The sequence below is a fragment of the Hydra viridissima genome, unplaced genomic scaffold (assembly GCF_058129835.1).
Source record: "Hydra viridissima isolate aposymbiotic clone 2 unplaced genomic scaffold, HvirCarnegie_v1 scaffold_4, whole genome shotgun sequence".
NCBI lineage: Eukaryota > Metazoa > Cnidaria > Hydrozoa > Anthoathecata > Hydridae > Hydra > Hydra viridissima.
The window spans coordinates 15,717,667-15,745,604 of record NW_028324303.1 but is presented as its reverse complement, the minus strand read 5'-3'; the positions used below and the strand labels follow the sequence as shown (position 1 = coordinate 15,745,604).

Below are 27,938 nucleotides of genomic sequence, written 5' to 3'. Positions count from 1 at the left end.
AAGTAATTAAATAACTAGATAAATAACAAAACAATAAGCCATGACTGAATAATCACTCTTATTTATAAACTTTAACATTTTTATAAATTAAACAAAATATGCCATAACTGAACAACAAGTTGTAAATTAAAATGTTATTATACATGTAAAAAAACAAAACAGCAACGGCATAATTTAAGTATTTCAAGCCTAGGATTGTAAACGTTTGAGTAATTAAATAACTAGATAAATAACAACATTTTTCACCCAAATCAATACTGGTCTACAGTTATTCCTTAAGTTACTTTCTTTGCCATTTCCAGATTTTCAGATAGAAACACTAACATATCAACATGTTCCTGATTCAGTCTTGAGCGTCTTGGGCTAACAATGTACCCTGCAGTACTGAACACTCTTTCAGATGAACAGCTAGATGCAGCAATGCAAAGGTACTTCCTGGCAAACTCTGAAAGTTGAGGTAGAGTACCCATATTTGTTTTCCACCAGATAAGTGGATCATCCTCAGCACTGACCTCAGGGATCTGATCGTACACCAAGAATTCACCATTTATCTCGTCACTTGCAGAAAGAGGTGCATGACTTGAGGATGCTGGCTCTCCTTTTTCTTTCTTTTCCCCTTGTATGGTGGAAAGCAGAAACTTTAGGTCATTTTTGGATTTTTTTGATGGCCTGACTTCTTTACTTGACAATCCTCTAGACACCCGAGATGCAATTCCTTCTTTTTCATTGCCCATTTTTTTCACCTCATCCAGGAGACTTTGCTTCACATCATCCTTTAGAGAGACAAAGCTGTTCTTAAATCGTGGATCAAGGCAGGTTGCAGTGTTCAAAAGAAACCGTAGCTGCAGGTCATCATAGCGATGCTGAAGATACTCGTGTATCTTTTCCTTCATCTCTTGGGCTAATGCAGAGTCACTTTGTTCATGACTGAGACACTCAAATATCTTCCAGAGTAACGGCAAGACTGAAGACAGGGTGGTATGTTTTTCCCCGCTAAGTGCATCAGTAAAGGGACTGAGTGGCTTAAAATGGCATCTGATGCCAAAAGACTCAGATATTACAGTTTCTAAAACTGTAATATCTGAGTCTTTTGGCATCAGATGCCATTTTTTCCTGTCTTCAGCCAGGACAGTACAGACAACCTGCTGCTGCTCCAAGAAACGTTCCACCATATCGTATGAAGAATTCCAGCGAGTGGGTTCATCATGAATGAGCTTGTGGTCTGGAGAGGACAGATCTTTCTGTTTCTTGGTCAGCTGGCGTGAAAGTTTTGGGGATCTTGTAAAGGCAGAAATAGTTTTTCGAAGCCTTGACAGCACTGCAGACACCCTGTTTATGTCTAATGCCTTATTTACAGCAAGGTGGAGATTGTGTCCAAAACAAGGAATCCAGGTGTAGTCCTCAAAGGCTTTTTTGTTATTTGTGGCATTGTCTGTTGTGATGCCTGACATTCTTGCAATGTCCAACTTCCAGTCTTCAAGTTTTTCTTCAAAGGCCTCCTTCAAACTTTCAGCAGTGTGGTCTGTGTTGAGACCACAACAGCCAAGACACCAGGATTGCAATTCCCATGATTTAGTAATGTACTGCAGAGTTAAAGACATGAAAGTGTCTGCAGTTCTACTTGTCCAAAGATCTGTTGTGCAGCTGTAAAATGATTTGTCTCTGAGATGCTGGATTATGAGGTCTCTGGTGTCATTGTACATGCGGGGAATCTCAGTGTACATAAAAAAGTTTCGACTTGGAAGCTGGTATTTTGGGTTGAAATGATGGAGCATTTGTTGGAATCCACATTTTTGAACTGTATAAATGGGCACTTAATCAATACATATGAATTCAGCAACAGCTAGGTTCAGCTTTCTTGCCTCAGGTGAGTTTTTGTCATATTTTTGTTGCCACTGAAAAGCTTCTGTAACTGTTACCTGTTTATGAGTTTGCGGGGGTGTTCCATGGTCTTCCTCAGCTTGCAGCTGTAAAAGGAAAATATAATAAATATACTTTATAAGTATAGAAGTCAAAAATGGGCTGAGTCTGAACATATGAAACATTAGTTTTTCTCTAAATAACAAACCTCAGCTTTTATAATACCCTATATAATACCCTATATAATAGCCTATATAATAGCTTATATAAAGCCTATATAATAGCTTATATAAAGCCTATATAAACAATTTTAATAAAAATTAGTACTTGTAAAAAGATTAAATATTTTAAATTTTGTTAAAAAATACTTTTTGTATAAAATTGTTTAATCCTTTACACGGTAGGTAACTACATAATTTCTATTAGTAGCACCATGGAAGTAAAAAAGTAAAGAATTAGAAGGATTTTCCCAATAATTAAATGTAATGTATGTAGTTTTATTTATTTTATAAGTATGTATTTTTTATAATAAATTTAAAACTATTTCTATAACTAATTTTATTTCCATTTTTATAATGGGGTAAAAACCTTTAATACTTTAATCGAAAAAACTATACATAAAACTTTATTCGCTAAAACGTTTTCTTCGATAAATATTTTTTATTTTTTTGGAATTTTTTTATTTATTTTTTTGAAGAAGGAAAGAATCAGCAAAAATATATATTTATATTATCTTTTACTAAATTATAATTTTTTTTATTAATTTAAATCGTTTAGAACTATTTTTAATATTAGTTTTATTAACGACAACGACTTTATTCAAAACATTGAACGCTGTTCAAAATTTTTAATGCTTAAACGTTTTAATTAGAAGTCACTTAAAAAGTTACATTTCGCTTTTGAAGTCACCGATTTTATTTTCTCTGTAAAGTCATTCTATTAAAGACGTCAAAATCTTTTTTACAAAAGACTTTTTACAAATAACTTTTTACAAACGACTTTTTACAAACGACTTTTTACAAGAGACTTTTTACAAAATCTTTTTTTGAAAAGACTTTTTACAAACGACTTTTTACAAATTACTTTTTATAAGAAATACTTATTAAAAGAAAAGTCTTAACAATAGGCTGTAAAAAAACGTAAAAAAAGTATATATTTTTTAAATTTCATTTTTAAGCTTATTATTGTTATTTTAATCTTTCTGTAAGACTTATCTTTGGCTGTTTATTTCTATCCGACTGGTTCAGACATTCAAATTAAAATATGATATATAATTCATAACAGAAGCTCTATATCTGAAATTAGTTTGAAACTTACCTGCTTGAACTCTCATCAGATCTGGGTGTCGCACAGTGGAAAAGTGAAGAGCAACAGCATATCATAAATGTTTGTTACTAATGTCGCTACTGTCATTAAATTTCAATTTTATTTAATAGTTTAATAGTCAATCATTACTATAATGCAGGAATTTCACATAACTTTATGTAAAAATAAAAGATTTGAAGCCCTATTGTTTATTACTTTTGCGGATGTTCATTTCAAACCTGTTCGCTTCATCACTCTAAAAGTTAATTTTCTATAAAACTTTCTAGGAATAAGTATAAAGTATTATACATTTTTGAAAAGCTCATGTTATGGAGATTTTAAGAAAATTATACATTTTTACTTATATGGTTCAGTTTAGGAGTAATTATTTGAACAATAAAATAAATAAAAAAAAAAAATTCTTCAAGTTCACTGAGACTTTTGGTAGTTACCCACGCTTCCCCACGCTTTACATTTAATGTAGTATTGTAGCCTAGGTGTTTATTAAAAACATGTATAAGAATGAGTTGCAGAAACGTGCGGTTTCCGAAGTTATCGAGAAAATAGTGATAAAAGTAAAAAAACAGAAAACCGCTTTTTATCGTGGTTTCAAATTTTGTTCATTTATAACAATAGCTTGGTATATGTTTTTTAATTTATTATCAATTTTTTATTGATACCATGGCATTGTTTTATTTTTGCACTCCTTTTGTGGTGAATGTACACTGCCAATATATAAAGAATTGAAACATTTATATCAGTATAACAAATTCATAGTGGAAATTAAATCGACTCGTTTGAGTATTGAATATTACTTAAGTTACTTGTTAAAATGACAACTTTTAAGTGTTTGAAATGTAAATTATTGCTTTCCTATATTGATGGAGGAAAGACAGTTGAGGCACTGTCAACAATTTTAAAAGAAAATTATCAACTTTCTGAGGACAACTTGTGTTTCATCATTAGTGATATTTAAAGGCACATTGTTCCGTCTTTTAATAAACGATGGATACTGGCGTCACGGAAAAAGGAAGCTTTTTTATCTAAGAACAGTGATTGGTTGGATATTAGGTATCTTTACCTAACTCAGAAGAGGCAATTACCGACTCCACGCCATCTACTTCTTTTGAAAAACGCGGAAGGCCGTGGGTGTCTTATGGAGATTCGTCAGAATCCAGCAAAAAAAGAAAAAATTCCATGTTACTTAAGGAATATGGATTCGAGCATATCTTTATTACATATCTTCAGGCATTGCATTCAATAGGAGAAGAAGCAGAAGCAAAACTTGTGGAATCATTAAGGATTGCTGATAAAGACAAAAAAAAATTAATATCGAGTTTTATGGAAAACGCAAGCCAGAAAAATATGCTAACTGATGAAGAAGCACTCAGCGTGTTTATTGATTTAGATTTAACAAAAGCACAATATTTGTACATGAGGAAGGTGACAAATGAACGAAACTGTTCCATATTTCCACCATATTGTAAAATTCAAGAAATTAAACAGACCTGCTATCCACCATCTTCTGCAATAGAAATTAAGAACACACATCCGAAAATTCTGGAACTGCAAGATTTATTGGATCACACTGTAGCTAGAATTTTGACCATAGATTCCGTGTACAGTATTGAATTCAAGCATTTACTTTCATATAGTAAATGGGCCTGTGATGGTTCCTCTGGCCAAAGCCAATACAAGTAGAAACTTCCAGAGGAATCTGAACTTATTTCTGATGCAAATTTGTTTACTAGTTCTTTGGTGCCTATCAAACTAATTGATAAAGTAACTGGCGCAGTTGTTTGGCAAAATCCAGCACCTTCATATGTTCGTTTTTGTCGACCTATATGCATAGAATTCTGCAAAGAGACTTCCAAGAAAAATAAAGCCATTGTAGATGAAGTAAAGAGCCAAATAAATTCTTTGCGTGAAATGTGCAAGAACTTGATGAAGATACTCTGCAGCTTTTGAAAGCCAACGAACTGATTTCAGGAACTGAAAGTCCCTATGTAGTTATGATATAGTACCTTTAAGGTGGTACCAGGGTAAAAAACGGCTATTTTTGATAAAATTTTGAAAAATACCAAAATTAATGTTTTGAATTCTTAAATCTACCTATTTCAATAAGCGTTTTGCAAAAAGTCAAAAATCTTCTTAATTTTAATCAAATTTAGCCTTTTTTTAAAGAGTAGTTTGGTTCTTGCTTCATAACAACGACCTTAGAAACGCCTTTTTTCTCTCTAAATCTAAATTTTTCAGAAAAAATAACTTTTCATAGAAAATAGATAATGGGCTGAAATTTTACAGGTTTAAAGATGAACATATTACGAATGTTGTCTGTGAAGCAAATTTTTGTTATTTTTTATTTAAAACTCATTTTTATCATGCTTTGGTCCCAAACTACCCTTAGTTTTATATCTTAAAGTTCGAATGTCAACCTGATAAAATTAAAAATGTTTTAAAAAATTCTGTTTCATAGACAACATTCTTAATACATTAAAGAATTCATGTTCAAATCTTCAAGCAGTTTTGACTCTTTTTGAGTTAGTTATATTAGATGAAAGAATAAGCAGTTTTGGGGGTTACATAACACTAATTATGCGCATAATTAATGACGTCATCACTAAAAATTTTTTTTGGGCTACTGTTTTATATATTTTTTTTGTTCATTAATAGAAAAGAGCTTAAGTCTATTAATAGCTTTCATATTCTTGTTAAAAAGTTACCTTTACCCTGGTACCACCTTAATATACCTATACATTATTTCGTCGCCTTAGAGGGCAGAGGTTCTATCTCCATGTTGTGCTCAAATTCAACTATGACTTTAAGGGACATCTTCAATGTTAATAATTTCAAAAAAGTTGAGTTATTCCTATCATGTTTGATAGTTCTAATTGATCAAAAAACATTAACACTAACAAAAAATGAAATTGCTGATTTATGCTTAATGCTCAAACTTTGTTTTTGTTCTCCTGCAAAACTACCCAAAATGGAGATAGAACCTCTGCCCTCTAAGGCGACGATTTCATAAAAGCAACTATTTAAAAATTGTTATTAAGAAACTGTTTTAAATATTTCTATAATTAGTAGGTAAGCACTTTATGTATTTTTCGTCGTTTATAATAATTTTAAGGTATTTTCATACATTTGTAAAGCATTGTGTTAAAGTGAAAATTAACAATCTGCCAATTTTGAAGTTTTTGATTTTTATTTATTTATTTTTGATATTGTATTACAAAAAATTCTTATAAAAAGTATTTCTCAAGAAGCGTCATATACTACTTTACATTTGTGCAAAATTTCAAATCTCTATTTTTAGTAACAAAAAAGTTATCGATTTTTGGTCCGAAACACACCTTTATTTTCCACTGTGTGTCGGTCTTTGAGGTGTTTTATTAACTTCGATGTGTTTCCTCCTTTTGAGTGAAAACTTCGGCGACATCGTTTGCAAATGGGTTTTTGATTATCAATGATATTCCCCTTGTCATCAGCCGCAAATCCAAAATATTTCCACACATGGCTCTTTCCTCCTTTTTTCTCAACAAGTGGATTTAGAGCTACCACATCAGCTGCACCACCGGTCGCCATTTCTCAGCAGTTTAATAAAGAGGACGCGCTACTGCACGCATGCGCATCAAGGAATCGGGTTTGAACGGGTCTTCGGTACTACCGGTACTTAAGAAAACTTGGTACCGTGACGTTTGCATTTTTTTAGTACCGACTTGGTACCGAAGTACCGGGTCTTTTGACAACACTAATTCTACTATATATATTTGAATATATTACTATATATATTGAATATTACTATATATATTAATACAGATTGAAATATATATTGTGTAATAAATTATGTAAGGTATGCTGGTAGAATAACTATATAAAAACAAACTCTGAAAATAAAACTTCACAGAGTACTGATATGAAAAATAGTTGAAAATGAAAGAAACTTGCTTTTAGTTTTTAATTCGCTAATTACTTTTCATAAGTAAATATTTTATAAAATACAAAACTTATCATTTGTTATATAAGGACTTTCTTAAAGCATGAGAATTACGTCACACCACGGTATTTAGAAAATCAACAACAGGAACAACAACAAAAAAAAACAACTAAAGAAACATGCACTAAACAACAGATATTTTCTTTACTTGCATCTTTCAAAGTAAAAGTTGAACGGTGCTTTTTGAATTAATGTTCCACAGGCTGAGATACATTTTTCACTTGACAATTTTCATGACTCTCTCTGAAAGAATTTAATAAATCAATATGGTATGCAGAATGTATAAATTTAATGTTAACATAAATTAATACAAAAAATAAAAAAGTTATAAAATAACTTACTTTCATGGAGAGAGTTCTCTTTTTTCGTTCATACACAATTCTGGTTCTAAATTGCTGCCAGTTATATGTTGTAAATAGAAAGGATTTTTTTACAAAATCCTCAATGCGCTCTTGATTTAACGGTCCACCATTTATAAGATCTTCACAAGTGGAATGCAAGAGTAAGATGTCTTGCTTGTTAAACACTTATTGTCTTTTTGGTGTAACATTGGTCTAAAGTAAAGTTTAAAAAAATTTCTGTATCTTAAGAAAATTTTAAACATGGAACTTCTCATGACAAGTTAGGGTTATAAAATTTATTTCAGGTGTAATTTTGTTAAAGTTCTGGTTGAACAAATTTAAAAAATTTACAGACCTTAGCAGGTGAAGATTGTAAAATGGTTCTCAATTTGTCATAAACCTTTTTCGGCGTTGTTTGAATTCCAAGTATTGGCATTTTGTCGACAATATCATTCATTGTGGGATATCATTGACAAACGTATGTCATAAGAGGTCTCCTTCTTACGCAGTCCATTTCTTTCTTTTAGGATTCAAACCACTATCATTAACCAAATTTGTTTTTGTACTTTTAGTAGGCGTTAAGAGTGAAGAAACTTCTCCTCCTTGAAAATAAAATCTAACTGCTTTACTAGCAATTGCAGCTGTATTTATTTTCCGTCGTGTAAAATAATGCTTTTCAGCTGTAGATATAGACGATAGTTCGTCTGACTTTTTTTTCCCGTGAACTTTGGGAAGTCTGACTTCCCAAAGTTCACGGGAAAAAATAGTCTGACGAATTATCGTCTACTGTAGATAGAGAGAGTGTGCCATTAGGTCTGCAATTTTTTGCGAGTCCGCCAACTTTGAGTTGCCGCACACCAATAGACGCACCTTTACGAAAAATGCACCTTTGCCAGAATCAGCTTTAAAAATTCTAGCTTTCTTCCAGAGCGAGCCTAGTTGCTTACTTATGGCCCCAGAACTCAAGGGCTGTCCTGACCATGATAAAAAAATGTTTCCAAAGTTGCTTGTTATTTGGGATCTTACTTTAGTTATAAAAATATTTAACCATTGAAAAATTTCAGCCTCAAAAGTTACGTGAGCGTGACCATAAGTATTGAAGGTTTTGTGTTTTTCAACAGAAATGATATATAAACTGTCTTCAGTTCTTTTATGGTTTTTAAATTCTTCTACCGTAATATTCACCGAAACGCCCGAACGATGCGCATTTCCAACTTGAATTTCGACCAATAAATGATCTTTCATAGTTATGTATTCAACTTGAGTTACAGGCCGTTGATTTATTTGAAAAAATTCAAACAATTTACGAGCTTCTTTAGCGTTAAGTGAATCAAAATACATGGAAACCTGAGTTGGGGTTACCAATGAATCATGGTCGCGCTCTAGACGTAGCCAAAAACTTTGACGGGCAGCTCTGTTTTAGGTTTTTCTCCAGGTATGAAGTTTTAAATTAATATCGGATAAAGCAGCAGTTTGGCAACCAGAAATAGCTCACGCACTTTTGTCGAGAATTAAAAATGTGCAGAAATCAGAAAGAGAAAAAAGATACTTCTTAATGGAACCGGCTTTAAGCTGCTTAACCTGAAGTTTAGCAATATACTTTTCGCGAACATTCTTAATGTTGAAAATCTTAGAAATATCTTACAAAGATTCAACTAGATAGAAAAATCCTCTAACATCACTTACAGTTCTGTTTGCTGAGTATTCTTCTCAAAGATTGTCTGGACCGACCAAGTATTTTTTTAAATTCTGAAGCATTATTTGTATATTTTTATGGAGAGGTAGAGAAAAACAATCTTCGGGAATAAAGAGATCATCGTTTTCATTGATAGGAAAACAAACAAACAACAGCAACTCAGGTGTACATGTTTTTTTATTTGTTTACATTAACTTGTTAAGTTCTTCTAACCAATAGCTAAAGTTTAACTTTTGTTATGCTGATATTTTCAACCAGGTTGTAACCATGAGCCTATTCATGATGCTTATTAACTGCTGATACCTTATACAAAAGTTATATTAGCAAATTTTGAATGCCCTGAATACTAATCTGATTAGGAATCAGTGGCATTCAAAGTTTTTAAACTTAAAGATAAAAATCTAAAATAAACAATGAAAAATTATAATATAAGTTTTTGTATCATATATAAAAAGCTAAATAAATTTACTAAATGTAAATTAATTAAAGATTACTTAATTTCCTTATCTCATGATCCAATTAAATTACGTAAATTTAATTACTAAAATTAAAATACTTAAGAAAATTATTGTATCTATTTTAACGATAGAATTTTTAAGAAAATTCTCTTCTTTCCTAAAAAAATGAGAGAATTGAGAAATTTTTTAAACATTCTTCGGAAAAAATTCTTTAAAGATTTTTCCTAAGTAGAAAATCTTCTTTTACCTGGTTATCAGTAGTTAAGACCTTAAGAAAATCAATTTCATCTTCATCCTAAAGTTAAAAACGATCAATAAATAGTGAATGAACTCAAGAAATTTACATACACACACTCCTATACACAAAAAGATAGAAAGAAAAAAAGGACTGGTAAAAGCAAAATAATTTGGGAAAAGTATTAGATTCAAAATAACCAAAGTGTAATGTTTATAATGAAATAAGTAGAAAACCAATTTCAAGTAACTTAAAAATAAGTTTTAATTTTTTGCAAAATTTTGATAAGGAAAGCGCAAACAACTTTGTCAAAAGTCTTATCCTGATCTGTGGACAAGATGAAACATGGCGTTTGTTTGAGCTCAGTGTATTCTATTTAGTCCCGGATGAGGTGTAGGTTTAAAAAGATATTCCTCCCCGGGATGTTGCACGTTTGGTTTGGCTCTATGATTTTTCCCATTACTCTTGAAAGTCTTAGCGCAAGGGCTTTCGTTATTATTTTGTAGTCTGCGCCTAGGAGAGAAATGAAACGCCAGTTTTTTTGGTCAGAAAGGTCGCCTTGTTTTGGAATCAGAAATATAATGGATTTTCGCATGGACGGAGTGGTCGTTTTTTGTGGTTGGCGAGATCCTCGAATTCGTCTTCGAAATCCTGCCAGTAAGATTTTCCGCTTTCGAGAAGGAACAGTGCAACTTTCAGTTCATCTTTCGTAAGGCGCGCGTTGAATATTACGTTTTCGTCGCTGCTTAGAGCTTTGTTGATGTGCGACAGTACATAGTCTTCGCCGTTTTTTCAAAGTTCTAATTTCGTGAACAGGTTTTGGTAAAAGGTCTTTTGTTAACGTTCATTTGTTAACGTTCCATCGTTTTGTCGTATCTCCGTGATAGCTTTGTGTCGTTGCTGAGTTTTTTCGAAGTTAAATAGTAACTTCGACAGTCTTTCGCCTTCTTGTATCAGTTTCTGTTTAGTGCGCAAGCATACGCCGGGGAACTGCATTTCCAAAAGCTAATTTCCGAGATTTCTTCGTAGTTCGCCGCTTTGTCTTTTTCGTGATGCCTTAGTTCTCCTTCGAGTTAATTAATTTTGCGCCTTCTTTTCTCGCCCTCTAGCGCCGCGCTTTTTTGCAAATCCGCCGCTACTAGTGCTTTGAAGTCGTCCCACCATTTTAGTAAAGAAGAATATGTGGGTTTCTGAGCGCAGAGGCTGGTGTTTGTTTGACTTCCTCGATTTCGATAAGGGAACAGTTTAGTTTCCAATATCCCGGTCCTCTCCTTAGCGTTTTTAAATGCATAGTCGTCGTCATAAAGTCATGGTCAGAGAAAGTGTTTGTGAAAATGTTTGTCGCTTTTTCGCGTCGCTTTTTCGGCGTCGTCGCGCGGGTAGTATCAAAGTTTTTAATGAGATTCTAATCTTTAAATATAAATATTCATTAAACTTATTGTATTTTATTTAACTAACATTTATCAAAAAATTATGTAAATATTTTTTTACAAAGTGCAGTATAAAAAAAATTATTTTTCATGCACTGAAAAATTTTAAAAGTATTTTTGTTATAAAAAGAAAATAAATAAATAAAAGTAAATAAAAAAGTATATGCTAATTTTTTTTGTAGTTAATTATTATTTAGAAGATGAATAGCTATACAAAAGATTATTCACATGGGCGCCGGCAGGATTTTTTACAAGGGGGGGGGGGGCGGGGGATGGGGGGGGGGGCAAAATAAAATTCAACAGTGATATTTCAAAAACTACATAAATGCATCAATTAATCAAGTCATTTTCTTAGACCAGTGACAAAAGAAAATTAAAGAAAATGTAAAAATAAAAGCACAAGAATTAAATCATTGTTATTCAGTAAATAGAAATTGTAGTCGTCTGCGTTCACTGCCAAACTTATTTACAATTTGTTCCATAAATTCAGATTTTCTGGAGCGTATTTTTTCACGATGCACGCTCAGCATGCAAAGCCCAGATAAACGCTCATAATGCTAATGCTAAATTGTACTTAATAATGCTAAATTATATAATAATATAATGATTAGTTAAAAAACATTAAATGATTTATTAAATACAAATTAGATATATTCCAAAAAACAAAACAAAAATTAAAATACAGCAGGTTAATGCAAATTAATCAAATTAAATATATACAATCATAGCAGCCGAGAGAAATATTGGGCCCTGGGGAAGTTTTCTTAAGGGGCCCTCATTATGATCAATTATATACCCAGGACCAAAAGAAGCGTGCTCTGGTCATTGAAAATTAAAAATAAAAGTTAATTAAATCTTTTAAAAGTTATTTTTAAAAATTATTTGTACACACAAGGGGCCTCGGGAATCTTCCCCGTCCACTCCCCTCCTCCTCCCTTCGGCGGCCATGTATATAATTATAATAATTAACATTTAACTAGCAAAAAACACAAGGTAATAGTATTACTAAAATGAATATAACAAAATATATTAGAAAAAAAATAAATAGAAATACAATACAAACAAGAAACATTTTGCCAACAAACAAATAAACAACAGCATAAAAAAGTAAATGAAACTGACACATTAAAAAATAATTTAAAAAATTTGATTACTGCATCCAATTCTTTCTTCGTTAGCTCGAAGTTTATTTGTTTGCGTAAGGACTTTGTAATTGTAATTCGATTTCTTTTTTTATTATTATTATTATTTCCTTTATTTTCCTTTTTTTTTTCTTGTCTTCTTTTTGGTTTCTATACTTCTCCTTTATTTATTATTTTTTTCTATTTATTTCTTTTTTATTTTTCTATGATGTATTTCTCAGTGGCGTACCAACATGTTTTGGGGCCTAGGGCGGCACTTGGTAAATGGGGCCTATATATATATATATATATATATATATATATATATATATATATATATATATATATATATATATATATATATATATATAGACTACATTAATGAATGTATGCATAACACATTATCTTTCTCCACTTTCTTGAAAACGTTTGTAATAAACAAAAATTAGCAATTACCATCTTTATCATTATCTACCAGTTTATATGTTTATATATATATATATATATATATATATATATATATATATATATATATATATATATATATATATATATATATATATATATATATATATATATATAGAAGATACAGCAAAGGATGACAACTTTGTTGGTACTTAAAGCTTCATACCGGCATGCCGGCAATCATCAGCCAAAATACATAATGAAAAAAACGTTACAAAAAGAGAACATTAAAGAAAAACGAAAAAACCGTTAAAAATGTCGTTAAAAAAGAATTGTTCTTATTAATGGCTTCAAATTAGTCTTTTCTGTCAAATGACGCAAGCATGTATTTATTCATATGCCTACACTTACTAACCAGCTCTTGCTTTTTATTTAATAAATTTGCGCCTCTATAGATGGCAATTTCAGTTTTTTCATTAAACATAGAGCGCATCTTCTTGTGCTTGGTTGATAAGGTTGGCATTTCCTGATTATACTCCATTTAATAAAAGGTTTTCCGTTTTTTTCTTTTATGCGCCACACTTCCTTGGATAGTTCGGTGTCGTTTTTGTATTTTACAGTATTGAACGACTTAATGTGGTTTGCATAACGTAATTTAAAAGGCGGTTCACTTATGCCAATATATATTTTATCTAAATAGTTCGGAAGGTCTGAAGAAATAACAGCTTTGTAAAGCATGTTTTCTGTTAGGCAAAGTTGATTTAGTGGACAATGCAACCTGTTGATACAATTGCAGGATTTCTTATTTTGATCTTCAATATCTTCGATGATTTTTTGGTTATGCCAGTTTATTATAGATTTTAAATTCGGCATGCAGCTGTAACTGACTTTCAAAGTGTTTCTATTGAATATTTTGTTCAAAATATGCTTAGATGGAAAATGTTTGTCTACCAAATTAAGAAATGATTTGCCAACTTTTGTGATCACATTTTTGCTAAATGGTGGGTTGAACCATATAATGTTACGCTTTCGATTATACTTCTTTCTGGTATTATTATTAGGAGTATTGTTATATTTTAATTATTAAGCAAATACCCATTTCATTGGAACGCAGATTATCAAGACTTTCATCCAGTGAAAAAATATTTGGCAATGCTATTAAGTGTTATGAGGAGGCATTAAATAAAGCAGGATATAGTCATAAATTAAAATATAACAATACTCCTAATAATAATACCAGAAAGAAGTATAATCGAAAGCGTAACATTATATGGTTCAACCCACCATTTAGCAAAAATGTGATCACAAAAGTTGGCAAATCATTTCTTAATTTGGTAGACAAACATTTTCCATCTAAGCATATTTTGAACAAAATATTCAATAGAAACACTTTGAAAGTCAGTTACAGCTGCATGCCGAATTTAAAATCTATAATAAACTGGCATAACCAAAAAATCATCGAAGATATTGAAGATCAAAATAAGAAATCCTGCAATTGTATCAACAGGTTGCATTGTCCACTAAATCAACTTTGCCTAACAGAAAACATGCTTTACAAAGCTGTTATTTCTTCAGACCTTCCGAACTATTTAGATAAAATATATATTGGCATAAGTGAACCGCCTTTTAAATTACGTTATGCAAACCACATTAAGTCGTTCAATACTGTAAAATACAAAAACGACACCGAACTATCCAAGGAAGTGTGGCGCATAAAAGAAAAAAACGGAAAACCTTTTATTAAATGGAGTATAATCAGGAAATGCCAACCTTATCAACCAAGCACAAGAAGATGCGCTCTATGTTTAATGAAAAAACTGAAATTGCCATCTATAGAGGCGCAAATTTATTAAATAAAAAGCAAGAGCTGGTTAGTAAGTGTAGGCATATGAATAAATACATGCTTGCGTCATTTGACAGAAAAGACTAATTTGAAGCCATTAATAAGAACAATTCTTTTTTAACGACATTTTTAACGGTTTTTTCGTTTTTCTTTAATGTTCTCTTTTTGTAACGTTTTTTTCATTATGTATTTTGGCTGATGATTGCCGGCACGCCGGTATGAAGCTTTAAGTACCAACAAAGTTGTCATCCTTTGCTGTATCTTCTATGTAATTGCTCTTGCCAGCAGGCTATTGAGCACTCTCGAGTGAAGAAGTCTTTTACTAATCATAAATATATATATATATATATATATATATATATATATATATATATATATATATATATATATATATATATATATATATCCATTAACGCCACTTTATCACTTATAGAAATTCATTTATGTACACAAATAACTAAAACATTAGCTTTGATTATTTATTTTAAATGATATTACAATGGTGTACAATTTACAGTAAAAAAAACAGATTTACAGCAAAGAGTTACCTCTAGAAACACATTAAAATGTTTTCTTCCTTTTTGCAATTTCGTTTTCTACTGATATTATGGCCAAGCTCGTGAAACGACACTGGCTCCTTGTAGAGCGGAGTTTTTATTTAATTTCAATTTTGAAAAACTCCTCTCACAAGAAGCCACGGACACACATATAGTTAGAAACAGTTTAAAAGCTTTAGTCACGTTTGGCAACGATTCACGAAAGTCCATTTCGATGATAAACTGAAGCATTTTCAAGGATGTCCATGCAGCTGCAATGTCTAATTTGATGCCAGAAGCCTTCAGATGCCTTCTTAGCCTCTTTACTTCAGGCAGCATTTCTTCCTCATCTACATCATTGAAAGTTTTTGAAAACTGATGGGCATAGGTTACAATTTCTTCATCAGTTGCCTTCAAAAGATTACCTGTGTGTACAACAGCAAACTTTTCATACACAGTGTTCATCGAGGTCAAACGTTTTTCTAATTCTACATGAAAGTGGTCAATGCACTCGAACATAGCACGCTTCAATTCTTCCTGTGGAGTTAAACCTGCATCTTTAGCAGTTTCTTGGCATCATCTTTTTCACTCGCTTGCGTTTTCTGCTTTCAATATCAATGCCCATTTCAGCACAAGTCTGTGTCGCATATTCTACAGCATTATGAACCAGAACTTATCGACTCTCTACTAAAAAGGTCTTCAAGCTTTTCAGCTTCACAATACACTTTTCCAAGCTAATACCTTCGATTTGAAGATATTTTTGGGCATGATTCACCTCGAGTAGAATGTGGTACCACAAATGCAAGAAGCAAAGGAAATTGAAATTACAAATGTTTGTCATCAACACCTCCGCTGCTCCTCTCGTATCTAGGTTTTCAGAAGTATCACAAAGCTTTTCCACAACCTTAACCAACTTTTCGAAATGTTTGAAAATTGGTTTCACGGCATCATGATGAGGTATCATTAAGTCTCTTCACTGTCACTCCAACGGTTTCTTTTAGGACCTCCCATCTATGTGTTGAACATGAAAAAAACATGTACACACTTTCCAAAGTTCCAAAAAATGTGACACAAACAGAAACACTACCAAAAGCATGTACGCCGCATAAATTAAGCGAATGGTTTGCACAAGGCACAAATATTGCTTTTGGATTAAATTTTTTAATTCTGGTTTGTATTCCTGTATGAATGCCTGACATTGTCGTGGCATTATAGTATCCTTTGCTTCGACAAAGCTTTAAATCCAAGCCATCCTTTTCAAGAGATTGAACAATTTCCTGTGTTATGGAGTCTGCCTTTTTCCCACTTAGAGGAATAAAACCTAGAAATGATTCTTTCACTTCCACGTTCCTGTTGTCATTTTTCACATGCCTTATGACCTGACTCATTTGTTCAGTGTGGGATATATCTGGCGTGCTGTTAAACAATATGCCATAGAATTTAGCTTTCTTGATTTCACAGACTAATTCTTGTTTTACAGCATCGCCTAAAAGAGATATAAACTCATTTTGCACTGCAGGCGATAAATAAGATACTGGAATCAATCCTGATTCCAATGATTGCTGAAGCCGTATGCTGTGCTCCTTTAAAACAGGGTCATAGTTTAAAAGGAGGCTGACAAATTCCAAGAAATTACCACGGTTTTCAGAAGCAAAGTCTTCCCTGTGGCCTCGAAAAGGCAAATTCTGCTTTGCCAAAAAATGTATTATATCTAAGAGACGATGCAAAATGTCTCTCCATTTCTTCTTCTCTCTTTCCATTACGTCTTGGTGAGCAGCGTCGATGGTTTTGTTTTGGAGAAGCCTTGCTTCAAGTGTTTTCCATTTTTATAAATTGTTAATATGAAATTCAGAGTTTTCGTAATCTGATACTTTAGGATTCAATTTCCACCAACTATTGAATCCTGTGATGAAACTTGATTTGGTCGTTGGATTATCGTTCTTATCAAAAAACTTGCAACAAAAGCAAAACAGTGATTTTTTTTCATGAGAATAGACCATCCATTTCCTCAAAATCTGTTCTCCACCTGGAAGCTTCTAGTAAAACCAGCTTTTTGTCAGCTGCCTAGTTTGACCCTTTGAATTTTCTCCTAGTTCATGAACTGGATCAAATGGCCCCTCCAAGTTCTGGTAAATTTCACTGCCTTGTCTTATAACATCGGTTCTGAGATAATCTGACATTGGAGTGGGCCAGTTTCCAACATCATAATTTAATGTTAAATCTTCTGATTCGTGTACTGAATTTGCGTCTGATTCAGAACGTATCGAATTGGTTATGTCTTTTTCTTCTTGCCTTTTGTATTGTTCTTCTTCTCCTTTTTCTTGTTCTTCATCGCTTGTTTGTTCATTCCGTTGGCCATAGCTTGTACTTGGACCTTCTAAAGATTCAGGGCCCTCCTCTTGCCCTGCTTCATTGTTTGCCTGGGATAGTGCCCTTTTAGTAAATTTAAGTATTGAACCCGACAACCGTTGTAGTTCTTGTTCATTGGCTTTTTGTTCTCCTTCAATATGGGAAATTCGCTAGGACGAGCAAACAATATCAAAACTAAATGTTTTCGTACTACTGATAAAAATTATAGTTTACTAAAATAGGCTAAGCCTACTCATTTTTAAGGTCAAAATTAGTTATTAAAAACCAAGTAATTAAATTGACAATACGGATAGTGTTTAAGGACAGGCCCCTTATGAGGCTTCAACATAAAACGACGTGTGATATAAAATTATAACCTGATAACTAAAATCTTCTCACGCAACCTTGTTAGGCCTATATGCAGGAATAAAATTATAACTTACCATGTAACTTGGTGATGACGAGCTGAAGACGTGATTTGCTCTTGAATTATTGAGGTATTGAATGATAGAGTATATTAATCACATTAACGAAACAACATAAACATCCGTCAGCCTGCCTGAACCATCATGAACCATAGACTCGTAGGTAGAGCGGGCGAATCTATTTATTAGTACTCGCGAGTGTGGGGGAGGAAGCTTCGCGGAGGGCCTCCAAAACAGTCACGGTGGTTGTTATTGGCCAAGATGTCATTTCAATTTCTTACATCTTGGTTTGTTTGCTGTGGATGTTTATTATCTTAGCAAGCAGATACGATCATGTTTCAGGTTCATTTTTGTTGTAAACAATTATGATTACAGAACAAAAATGTTAACTATTACAAAATAAAAAAGTAGTAAAAAAAATATAAATTGTATTAACATTTGGGGGCCTACTCCCTGGGGCGGACCGCCCCCCCGCCCCCCTTCGGTATGCCACTGGTATTTCTATCATTTTTTTTAAAACTTTCATTCAAACATCTTTTTTTTTAAATATGAAATACGCCTTCGTAAAAAAGCTTCCGCCATCGTGGAAGTTATTGCATTTGATAGTAATATTTCATTTAAACTGTAGTCATTTACATTACGGTGAGTAAACTATAAATGAGTTAAATTGATGAGATATCGAAATAAAATCTTTTAACAGTTAAAAGAAATTATGTGAATATTAAAATTTTTATTTTTTTCCAGGGGGGGGGGGCAACTGCCCCCACTTGCCCCTGCCTGCCGGCGCCCATGATTTTTCATACCCCACCATTCGTCGAAAAGCTAAAAAACAAGCTGAACTTGATTTAAATAGAGAAAATAGGCCCAAAAGGCCCTTTGCACATTGGAATTGGTACACGTGCAATGAATCAGTTGTCTAATAATCTAAACTCCTTATCACAAAATGATTTTGTGATAAGGATATTAGATTACTGAATGATTATTGAGACAACTTTTTTATCCGTTCTGAATTTGCAAGAAAGTTTTGTTCTGCTTATGAATCTTTACGTTGGAAAGCCACTGAATTTCGTTTTTTTTTTACTTTAGGCCCATTAGTGCTCTCAAATGTTTTATCATTGCCTTTATACAATCATTTTATGTTACTAAATGTAGCTATAACTATTTTGATAGATCCAGTGTTTTCTAAGAATTACTCTGAATATGCTCACGAATTACTTGTTTTATTTGTAAATGAAGGTAAATTTCTCTATGGTAAAGGATTTCTTGTTTACAATGTTCACTGCCTTATTCATTTGTCAAAAGGTGTGCAGATTCTTGGTCCATTAGATAATTTTAGCAGTAGTCCTAACAGTTTTGAAAATCTGTTAGGACAGTTAAAAAAAATGATTAGGAAACCACAATTTCCAATGCAGCAATTAGTTCAAAGATTAGGAGAGAGGAAACTATGCAGTAAAAAATGATAATTACTTGGATGAGCTTAATTCACTTAAAGGTGAACATTTTAATGGCCCTTTACCTAATGGATTTTAACATGCAAAGCAATTTTAATAAGTTCAGTTAGAGAAATGGTTTTTTTCAACATCAAATAGAGATAACTGTTTTATTACAAATGATGGTGTACTGTATCTCATTCATAATATACTACTTATAAATAATAATATTACATTTGTTTATGAAAAATTCTTAACTGTTCATGAAAGTTTTATGTTTCCAATTTCATCAACAAAATTAGGAATTTGTAAAGTGTCTAGAAACAGTTTATCTAAATTGCAACTTTTATCTGTTTCAATGGTTTTCAAAAAATGTCTTTGTCTCCCTACTAAAATTGATTCATCAGATAATTTTATTGTACCACTGTTGCATTAAAATTTTATTTTTTAATTAATAATTTTTAACTACATTTTTAAAAAATGTTATATTTTCATTTACACTTTTATTTTATACTTTTTATTTTTAATACTTAATTATAGTTATTTTTTCATAATTTATGTCTTAACATGGCCTACTTTATTTATACGGCCGGATATTTTGCATTTTGAAAAAAAAATAGAAGGCCAGTTTTCAAAATCGTAATGTTTCGAAAACTTAAGACTTTTTGAATATTTGAAAATGTATTTTACTTTCTAAATTTAAAAAGTCGACAAAAGTAGTTAATATTCATAAATTTAGATACTAAACGAATATTATGTAAGAAATAAATAAATAAAAAGATATCAAAACAAGCCTTTATTTTAAAACTTAGAACTTAAGTAAACAGACAATTTAAAAAACAAGAATATTTATATAAAATCTTTAAACCTTTTTCTTTTTTCATCAAAATAAAAAATAATTGTATTATATATAATTTATCGAGTTTTTACTTTTTTTATACTTACTTACTTACTTATTTATATACTTACATATTTACTATATATATACTTACTTATTTTCTCTTTTTAAAAGACTTTACATGATCAACAGCTACCATGATCAACAGCTACTTCGCTGGTAGAGATGATTCTTTTATTATTAAGAAAAATGTTGATAACAATTCTTCCAGCAAGTTTTATTCCAGTTTTCTCATGCATGGGACAAGAAAAAGTCTGAAAAGAGTCACAAAAGTGATTTAACAAATATTCTAAAGCTTGTCATGCATGTAAATTAAATTTCTTTATTTTGTTATAAGAGTAGTTAATCATAGCAAACGATGTGCAAACATAATCCAAAAGTGATGGTGAAGGAATAGTGAGACCACCCCTAGAAATAATTGTTAAGTAAGTATGATCAGGATTGCTTTCATCAATATTAGCACAACATAAAAATTCTTGGCAACATGTACCAAAGCGTTTTTTTAGTTTCTTTGCTATATATCCAGCAATATGAGCACCTACTTCTCTACTTTCTGGTGATAGATTCATGATTTCTGGAGCACACTGAGTTGTATCGATATCAAGAAGAAAGTTTTTCAAATCTGTTAAATTATTTTCTGACTCGAGTGGTACTTTCAAACTATCATCAAAGTTAATACTTTCTTTAACTATACTTTTGATTTTTAATATTTTTTCAGAAATAGAGACATCTTTTAAACCAACCAAAAATCTTCCACCACTCATTTGTCTATATTGTCCAAATCTCCTTTCTAATGAGTCACTTTGAAACCTCCCAGTTAAAACAAAGTTATATCCGTCATTAAGTAAGTCCTCAATCAATGAGGCATGACAATTAAGTGTTCTTATTAATGCTGCAGCTGTTTGAGCACTTTAAGTAAACTTTTCACAGTTTGGTACCTTTTGCAATTGCCAAGCTTCAATCCAGTGTGCCATTTCCCTAAGAAATTCAGGTTTTTTATCTCCAGAAACAACTGCATTACCTAAAATATTACACACTGAATACTGACTTTTTGAATTTGATAAAACCCACCACTTTTAAAATAATGTCAAAAAATCTGCACTACATTTAAGATCAGGGAAATATGAGTGAATTGCTGCAGAAGTAGTTTAATCAAAAATTGCAAGTGCTAAAGAAACGTTTTGTTTAAAATTGCCTGGATGTAATACTTTCATTGTTATTTTTGGTGCTTTACGCAAACCAGCATCAAGAGCAAGGTCTTTTTCATAAATATTGTGGAAGGTGCTCCATTTTATTTCTCCACTACATACAATTATAGGATCTTTAAATCCATCAAACTTAAAATCTGGAAATAAAAATCTTTTACAATTTAACAAATTATTTCTGATATTTTTAATAAGATGTACAACATCGAAACAAAGGTAAATCTTTTTTAGATTGTAAATAAAAAACCAATCTTCAGCTTGTTGATTTGATGCACAAAGGATTTTTTTAAAACAAGAAACATTAGAGGAATGGTTGTCACACACAATAACTCTAACATTAAATTCACATTCAGTAAGAATACAAAGACATTCAAAAATTTCTTCTTTCAACCATTCAGCATTATTTTTTTAGGTGATGATTTAATTACATATGGAATGTTTTTTTTCAGGCCAACTATCATAAAACAAACTATTCCATTATACAATTCTCCAGACTCATCACTACCAATCATCTCTCCACCAAAATACTCTTCACATTTTTGCAAGTACATTTCAACAAAAATCAAGCAAATGTCTTGAGATATCTTCCCTTCTAATTTTAAATGTTTTGCACAACTTAGAGCATCAATATTTCCACTAGTTATTTTTTTAAGTAAAGATATTGATGGTAAAGGCAATTCTTCACGCAAAAGTTGATATCACTGTGTAGAAGTATATCATAACATTAGTGAATACTTTATAATATTGGCTGAAAAAATAGGTTTCTTTATATATAAATTTGCTGTAATTCAGTCAATATAGATGAAATTATTCAGCTTGTGATTTAATGTAGGTAGGAAAATTATAAAGCATACTTTTATGAGATAAACAACAATCTCTTCCATGACGAAACCACTGAGGCAATGGCAGGGGTGAACCTTTGTAAAATAATTTATCATGCCTCTCATTGTTTATGCGAATGCACTCTGTAACTTCAGGAATAGATAAAGTACTATGACTCAATTTATAAAAAATTACATGATCATCATACTTCAAAAATGAAAAACCATCTGGAGCAAGACTTTCAGTAATATTATCAAAGTTACTAATCAAATCACTCAATAAAAACTGTCCATATTGATCTGGCTGAAATATTCTTTTAGTTGGTGATTTTCTTAACGAATTAGAAGATTTTATAAGTTGTGATGGACCTTCTTTAGGCAAATTTGTGCAATCCAAAGTAGTTGGAATAGGCTTTAGTTTTTTTATTAATCGAAAACGTTTATTCGTATTACCTTTCTTATAGTATTTTTTTTCAAAATGTTTGATGCATATTACGGAAGAATTAGTAGGTGTCCAATCTTTTTTATTTACAAATTTAATCCAATTTTTTTTCAACTCTTCATTTTTTGGAAACGAAAATACTGCTGTAGATACTTCACCATCATAATTTGAACGACAATTCACAATACAACATTTGTTAACCATATTCTTTGAAACTCCAGTTGCTTCTTTAAAAACGCCTTACGAAAAAACTGGCCTTCTATTTTTTTTTTCAAAATGCAAAATATCCGGCCGTATAAATAAAGTAGGCCATGGTCTTAATAAGATAAAATGTGAAATAGTTTCTGAAAAAAAAAAAATTAAACTTTAGTCGAAAAATTTCAATATATATATATATATATATATATATATATATATATATATATATATATATATATATATATATATATATATATATATATATATATATATATATATATATAAAGGAATTTTCAATTTCAAATTTGTTTACTTATAAAATTGTTAAATTATATATTTTAACTGTAAAGTCAATTATTTTAATTATTTTTTTCATTGATTTTTATATTGATATTTTCTCAATTATTAAATTTAAATTGGGCTAAACAAGCACACCATTGAACACTTCATTGACCTGTTTCTTTTTATTGAATCAGGTTTTGTTTTGGCTGTAATGTGATCCAAGTAAAATAAAATCACAATTTGAGTATTGCTATAACGTTTTTTGAATATTGGGTTAACATATTTTAAACATGTTTAACGTATAAATATAACATTGGCTAAACGTTATTTTTAACATTGGTCAATGAGCATTACTCAAACCTTGCGCCAATGATCACTCCGGTATTGGCCTCAGATTTACATGTAAGTATAAGTATTGTAAAGGGTTGTCAAATAAAAACAATAAAGAAAATTTCCGCTGCTACTATTTTATTGCACCATTAAGTTATATAGCCGTGAAAACGTGTGAAAGATGTTTATTACGGAGCCGTTAATTGAAACCTGAGGTTTTTTAAGTGTCTTCGTTGAACGACGAGCAATTCTTAAATGTACACCGGTATAGGGTTAGGGGTTATTAATCCTATACCGGTATTTATACCGGTATTGTCTTTTTATCTTGAAGATTTTTAACCTTAAATTTCTCAAATTGATATTTGAGTATTTCGAATAAAAAAACTTTTTAAAAAGAGTCATAAAAATGTTTCAAATTGAAAAAAAAATACCTTTCTAAATATCATAATGTTACGTCCCGGATGCGGTACTTACATATAATAAGACGATAAAAATCCAAAAGCTAGTTCAGTTTAAGGTTTCTAAAACTTCCTTTATCATCTTTTCATCTCAGTAAAGAGCAGAAAACAAAGGTTTCAGCTATTGAAAATCATTCACAACTTTCTCAAATAATATAGATCAATTTTCTCTCCTGCTTCTCTCCATACTTGTAAAAAAAAAAAATTAAAGACACAGTAGCATGCAAAAGTTAATCAACAACTAAATTTTTCATCACCGTTCCTAATTATTGGAATTGAACTAATCTGGCAGATCCGAGAAAACCCTTTCGTGAGGTGATAGTGTATATAGATTCAGTTAGTAACCCTCCTGACTTCAAAAATATAAACCCAAAAATCAGGGGTTGGGAGATGCCAGAGAAAATCGTGTTCAAAATTTGGTAAAATTTTCTTCAATTTTTCCATCGGTAAACCACCTTTTTAAAATATTTTCCGCCAAAAATTTTAAAACTTTTTATTCAAGTTTGACAAAAAGCAGCTAAATCAATATGAATTGAGTTAGTTATTCATAAAGGAGCCTTTTTACAGAAATAAATTTTACACATTTTAATAAAGATAAAAATTATAAAAAAACCGCCCTAGCCCTAGCATAACACTAAAGTACTTAAAGTAATTGAACCATGTCTTTAGAAAGCAAATTAGATTTTGGTATGCATTTTTCAACAAGGTAAAGCTGCTAATACACACCCACTTGAATTTTTGCTTGGATGGGAACTTTCGTTTGACGAGTTTTGAAATGCAAAAGTGTCTCCATTTTTTTAGAAATTTAAACATGCACATCTTGAAATTTTTTTCATCAAACTTGAAATTCTTATTCATTCAATAATACTCAAGCTTAGTTTTTGCTAAATTTTATATTTAATTAATTTTACTTTTAACTTATGTTTCCTTAAATTTGTCAAAGAAACTTACTAGTTAAATTCGCCACTAAAATTGAATTCGTTATAATTTAATGCGATTAATATGTACCGATGGCATTATGGAAAATAAGCTTTTATTTAATTCCAAACCGAGACGGAAAACTTAAGTTAAAAAGTTTTCTTTCTCAAGTTAAGCAGTAATGCTACTAATATGCGATTTTTGCATCACATTTCAGTTGCAAGTGCTTTGTCTGTACTTCAGTGGAAAGTACAGACTTTATATATGTATTTTGTATAAATGTTTAAAATTCAATTAAACCGCTGACCTTCTAAGAAATATACACTAAAGGCAATTAATTTGAGACCAGTGATGAGAAAACAGTAATTCTATTAAAAATCAATTAAACCTATCAATTATATTTTTGTTTGTTTTTTTCGATCTCAGTGAATGAAGAAACTACAAATTAATTCATGAAATATACTTTACTTAGTTTTCTTCACAAATATTTCTAAACAAATCAAAAACTTAACAAACATTAAAAAGTTAAATTATAAGGTCTTTATTATTTTGCACAAATCTAATAAATCAATTTTTAATTTTAGCGTTTTTTTGTTCATAAAAAAAATGTAGCAATAAAATAAATTTGAAGAAAGTGCAGAAAAAAATTCTGAAAAAATCTCTTTTTACCATCAACTTATTTTTTTCCATAACAAAAAAAAATTTTTTTTAATTAACTTTTAAAAGATTTAAATAGTTTTGACTTTTAAAAGATTTAATTAACTTTGATTTTTAAGGTGGCACCCAACTGAAAACAAGTTTTTTTTTAAATAAAATTATGATTTTTTTTTTGATGAGAATTAAATTTAATTTTAATAAATTAAATTTAATATTTTAGTTATAAATTAAGTTTTTTTCATGAAACTTTAATAGTAATAGTTTATATTTCAAGAGATTTTTATTATTTTAATAGTAATAGTTTATATTTCAAGAGATTTTTATTATTTTAATAGTAATAGTTTATATTTCAAGAGATTTTTATTATTTTAATAGTAGTAGTTTATATTTCAAGAGATTTTTATTATTTTAATAGTAATAGTTTATATTTCAAGAGATTTTTATTATTTTAGTTATAAATTAAGTTTTTTTCATGAAACTTTAATAGTAATAGTTTATATTTCAAGAGATTTTTATTATTTTAATAGTAATAGTTTATATTTCAAGAGATTTTTATTATTTTAATAGTAATAGTTTATATTTCAAGAGATTTTTATTATTTTAATAGTAATAGTTTATATTTCAAGAGATTTTTATTATTTTAGTTATAAATTAAGTTTTTTTCATGAAACTTTAATAGTAATAGTTTATATTTCAAGAGGTTTTTATTATTTTAATAGTAATAGTTTATATTTCAAAAGATTTTTATTATTTTAATAGTAATAGTTTATATTTCAAGAGATTTTTATTATTTTATTAGTAATAGTTTATATTTCAAGAGATTTTTATTATTTTAATAGTAATAGTTTATATTTCAAGAGATTTTTATTATTTTAATAGTAATAGTTTATATTTCAAGAGATTTTTATGATTTTAATAGTAATTATAATTATATATATGTATATATATATATATATAATTATAATTACTATTAAAATAATAAAAATATAATTACCCAGATGGGTAATCATAAAAAAACGGAATCTTTTGGTACTGAATTGGTATGGTTGTTGAATAAATTTCTCCAACCGATAATTTGCTCTCATCAAAATTTTCAATCGTCACAAAATTCATCTTTTTTGATCAAATCAAAATATTTATCAAGAGGCACAGTTACACTTTAAAAGTTGAAGCTTTTTAGGAGTGTTAGGACACCAGTCAGCCAGAGCTGCAAAAAAATCCTCTTACATGTCATATTACATGAGCCTACTGAGTAACATAAAAAAACTCAAATTAAGAGTTGTTTTTTTTTTTTAATGAAAAAAACTGGGCGAAAAAGGGACCGGGGCTAGTTGGCTACAAGGGTATTATTTTCTATCATGCAATTTAATGTAAGATTTTTTTTCATGAGACTTTTAAAAAAAAACTAAAAAAACCCTCAGGCACCTAATTTTCAACTAACTTTTTAAAAAAATACAAAATAAAATTTTAAATAACATCCCATCAACTAATAATAAATTTAAGAAAAATATACTTTTCCTCAATAAAATGGTGCTTGAATAAAAGCGTTCAATTAAATGACTTAATTATTTGTAAGACAAAAAAATTTGAAGTGAAGTTTTTTTCATGAACGTTAGCTTTTGTACCATAAATATATCAGGACCACATATAACTCTAAATATTGAAGGTTGCGGTTCTAGAACTATATTTTTCAAAGTAAAAGGCTAAGGCTCCAGTATATATATATATATATATATATATATATATATATATATATATATATATATATATATATATATATATATATAAATATATATATATACATACATATATATATGTAATACAATACTATAGTATTGTAGAAAATATGTTAATATTTTTTTAAAGAGAATTCGTATTGTTTGATGTTTTTTTGGTTATTAATAAAAAATACATCAAATAATACGAGTTGCATACAGCTTTATCAATATTGGCAAGTGAGGCTGTTAGACGCAGAACAGAAATGCTAATATATGCTTTTTATTTTAATTTCATTCCTAATAGTCCAGTTGTTGAGTATACAGTGAACCAAAAAATCAAAACAAACAATTTTTTAATGTTAACAACAAATGTTTGCAACAAATCACTGCTTAACTTTTTATTGGTAAAATTGGGTTTTTTAATAATAATAATAATAATAATAATAATAATAATAATAATAATAATAATAATAATAATAATAATAATAATAATAATAATAATAATAATAATAATAATAATAATAATAATAATAATAATAATAATAATGATAATAATAATAATAGTAATAATAGTAATAAT

At 30.0% G+C, this 27,938-nt stretch overlaps 1 protein-coding gene, 1 long non-coding RNA gene and 1 pseudogene across 3 annotated transcripts; all 3 read right to left on the bottom strand.

Annotated features, from left to right (window-relative positions):
- Positions 1-270: 270 nt before the first annotated feature.
- Positions 271-2,277, bottom strand: LOC149890108 (E3 SUMO-protein ligase ZBED1-like). The gene is made up of 2 exons (XM_090084566.1): positions 2,229-2,277; positions 271-1,967 (listed from the first exon to the last, which is right to left on the bottom strand). The coding sequence occupies exon 2, from the start codon at positions 1,773-1,775 to the stop codon at positions 276-278; it is 1,500 nt and encodes a 499-aa protein (XP_089940692.1). The 5' UTR covers positions 1,776-1,967; positions 2,229-2,277; the 3' UTR covers positions 271-275.
- A 5,065-nt stretch (positions 2,278-7,342) lies between these two features.
- Positions 7,343-26,121, bottom strand: LOC149890106 (uncharacterized). Of its 2 annotated transcripts, XR_016451631.1 has the most exons (6): positions 24,082-26,121; positions 9,905-9,952; positions 9,190-9,502; positions 7,859-8,105; positions 7,504-7,716; positions 7,343-7,405 (listed from the first exon to the last, which is right to left on the bottom strand). It is a non-coding gene; the product is annotated as an uncharacterized LOC149890106 (long non-coding RNA). The 2 variants fall into 2 exon arrangements; XR_016451630.1 differs by lacking the exons at positions 9,190-9,502; positions 9,905-9,952; positions 24,082-26,121 and having other exon boundaries at positions 7,504-8,283.
- Positions 20,427-23,190, bottom strand: LOC149890107 (uncharacterized; annotated as a pseudogene).
- Positions 26,122-27,938: the final 1,817 nt, after the last annotated feature.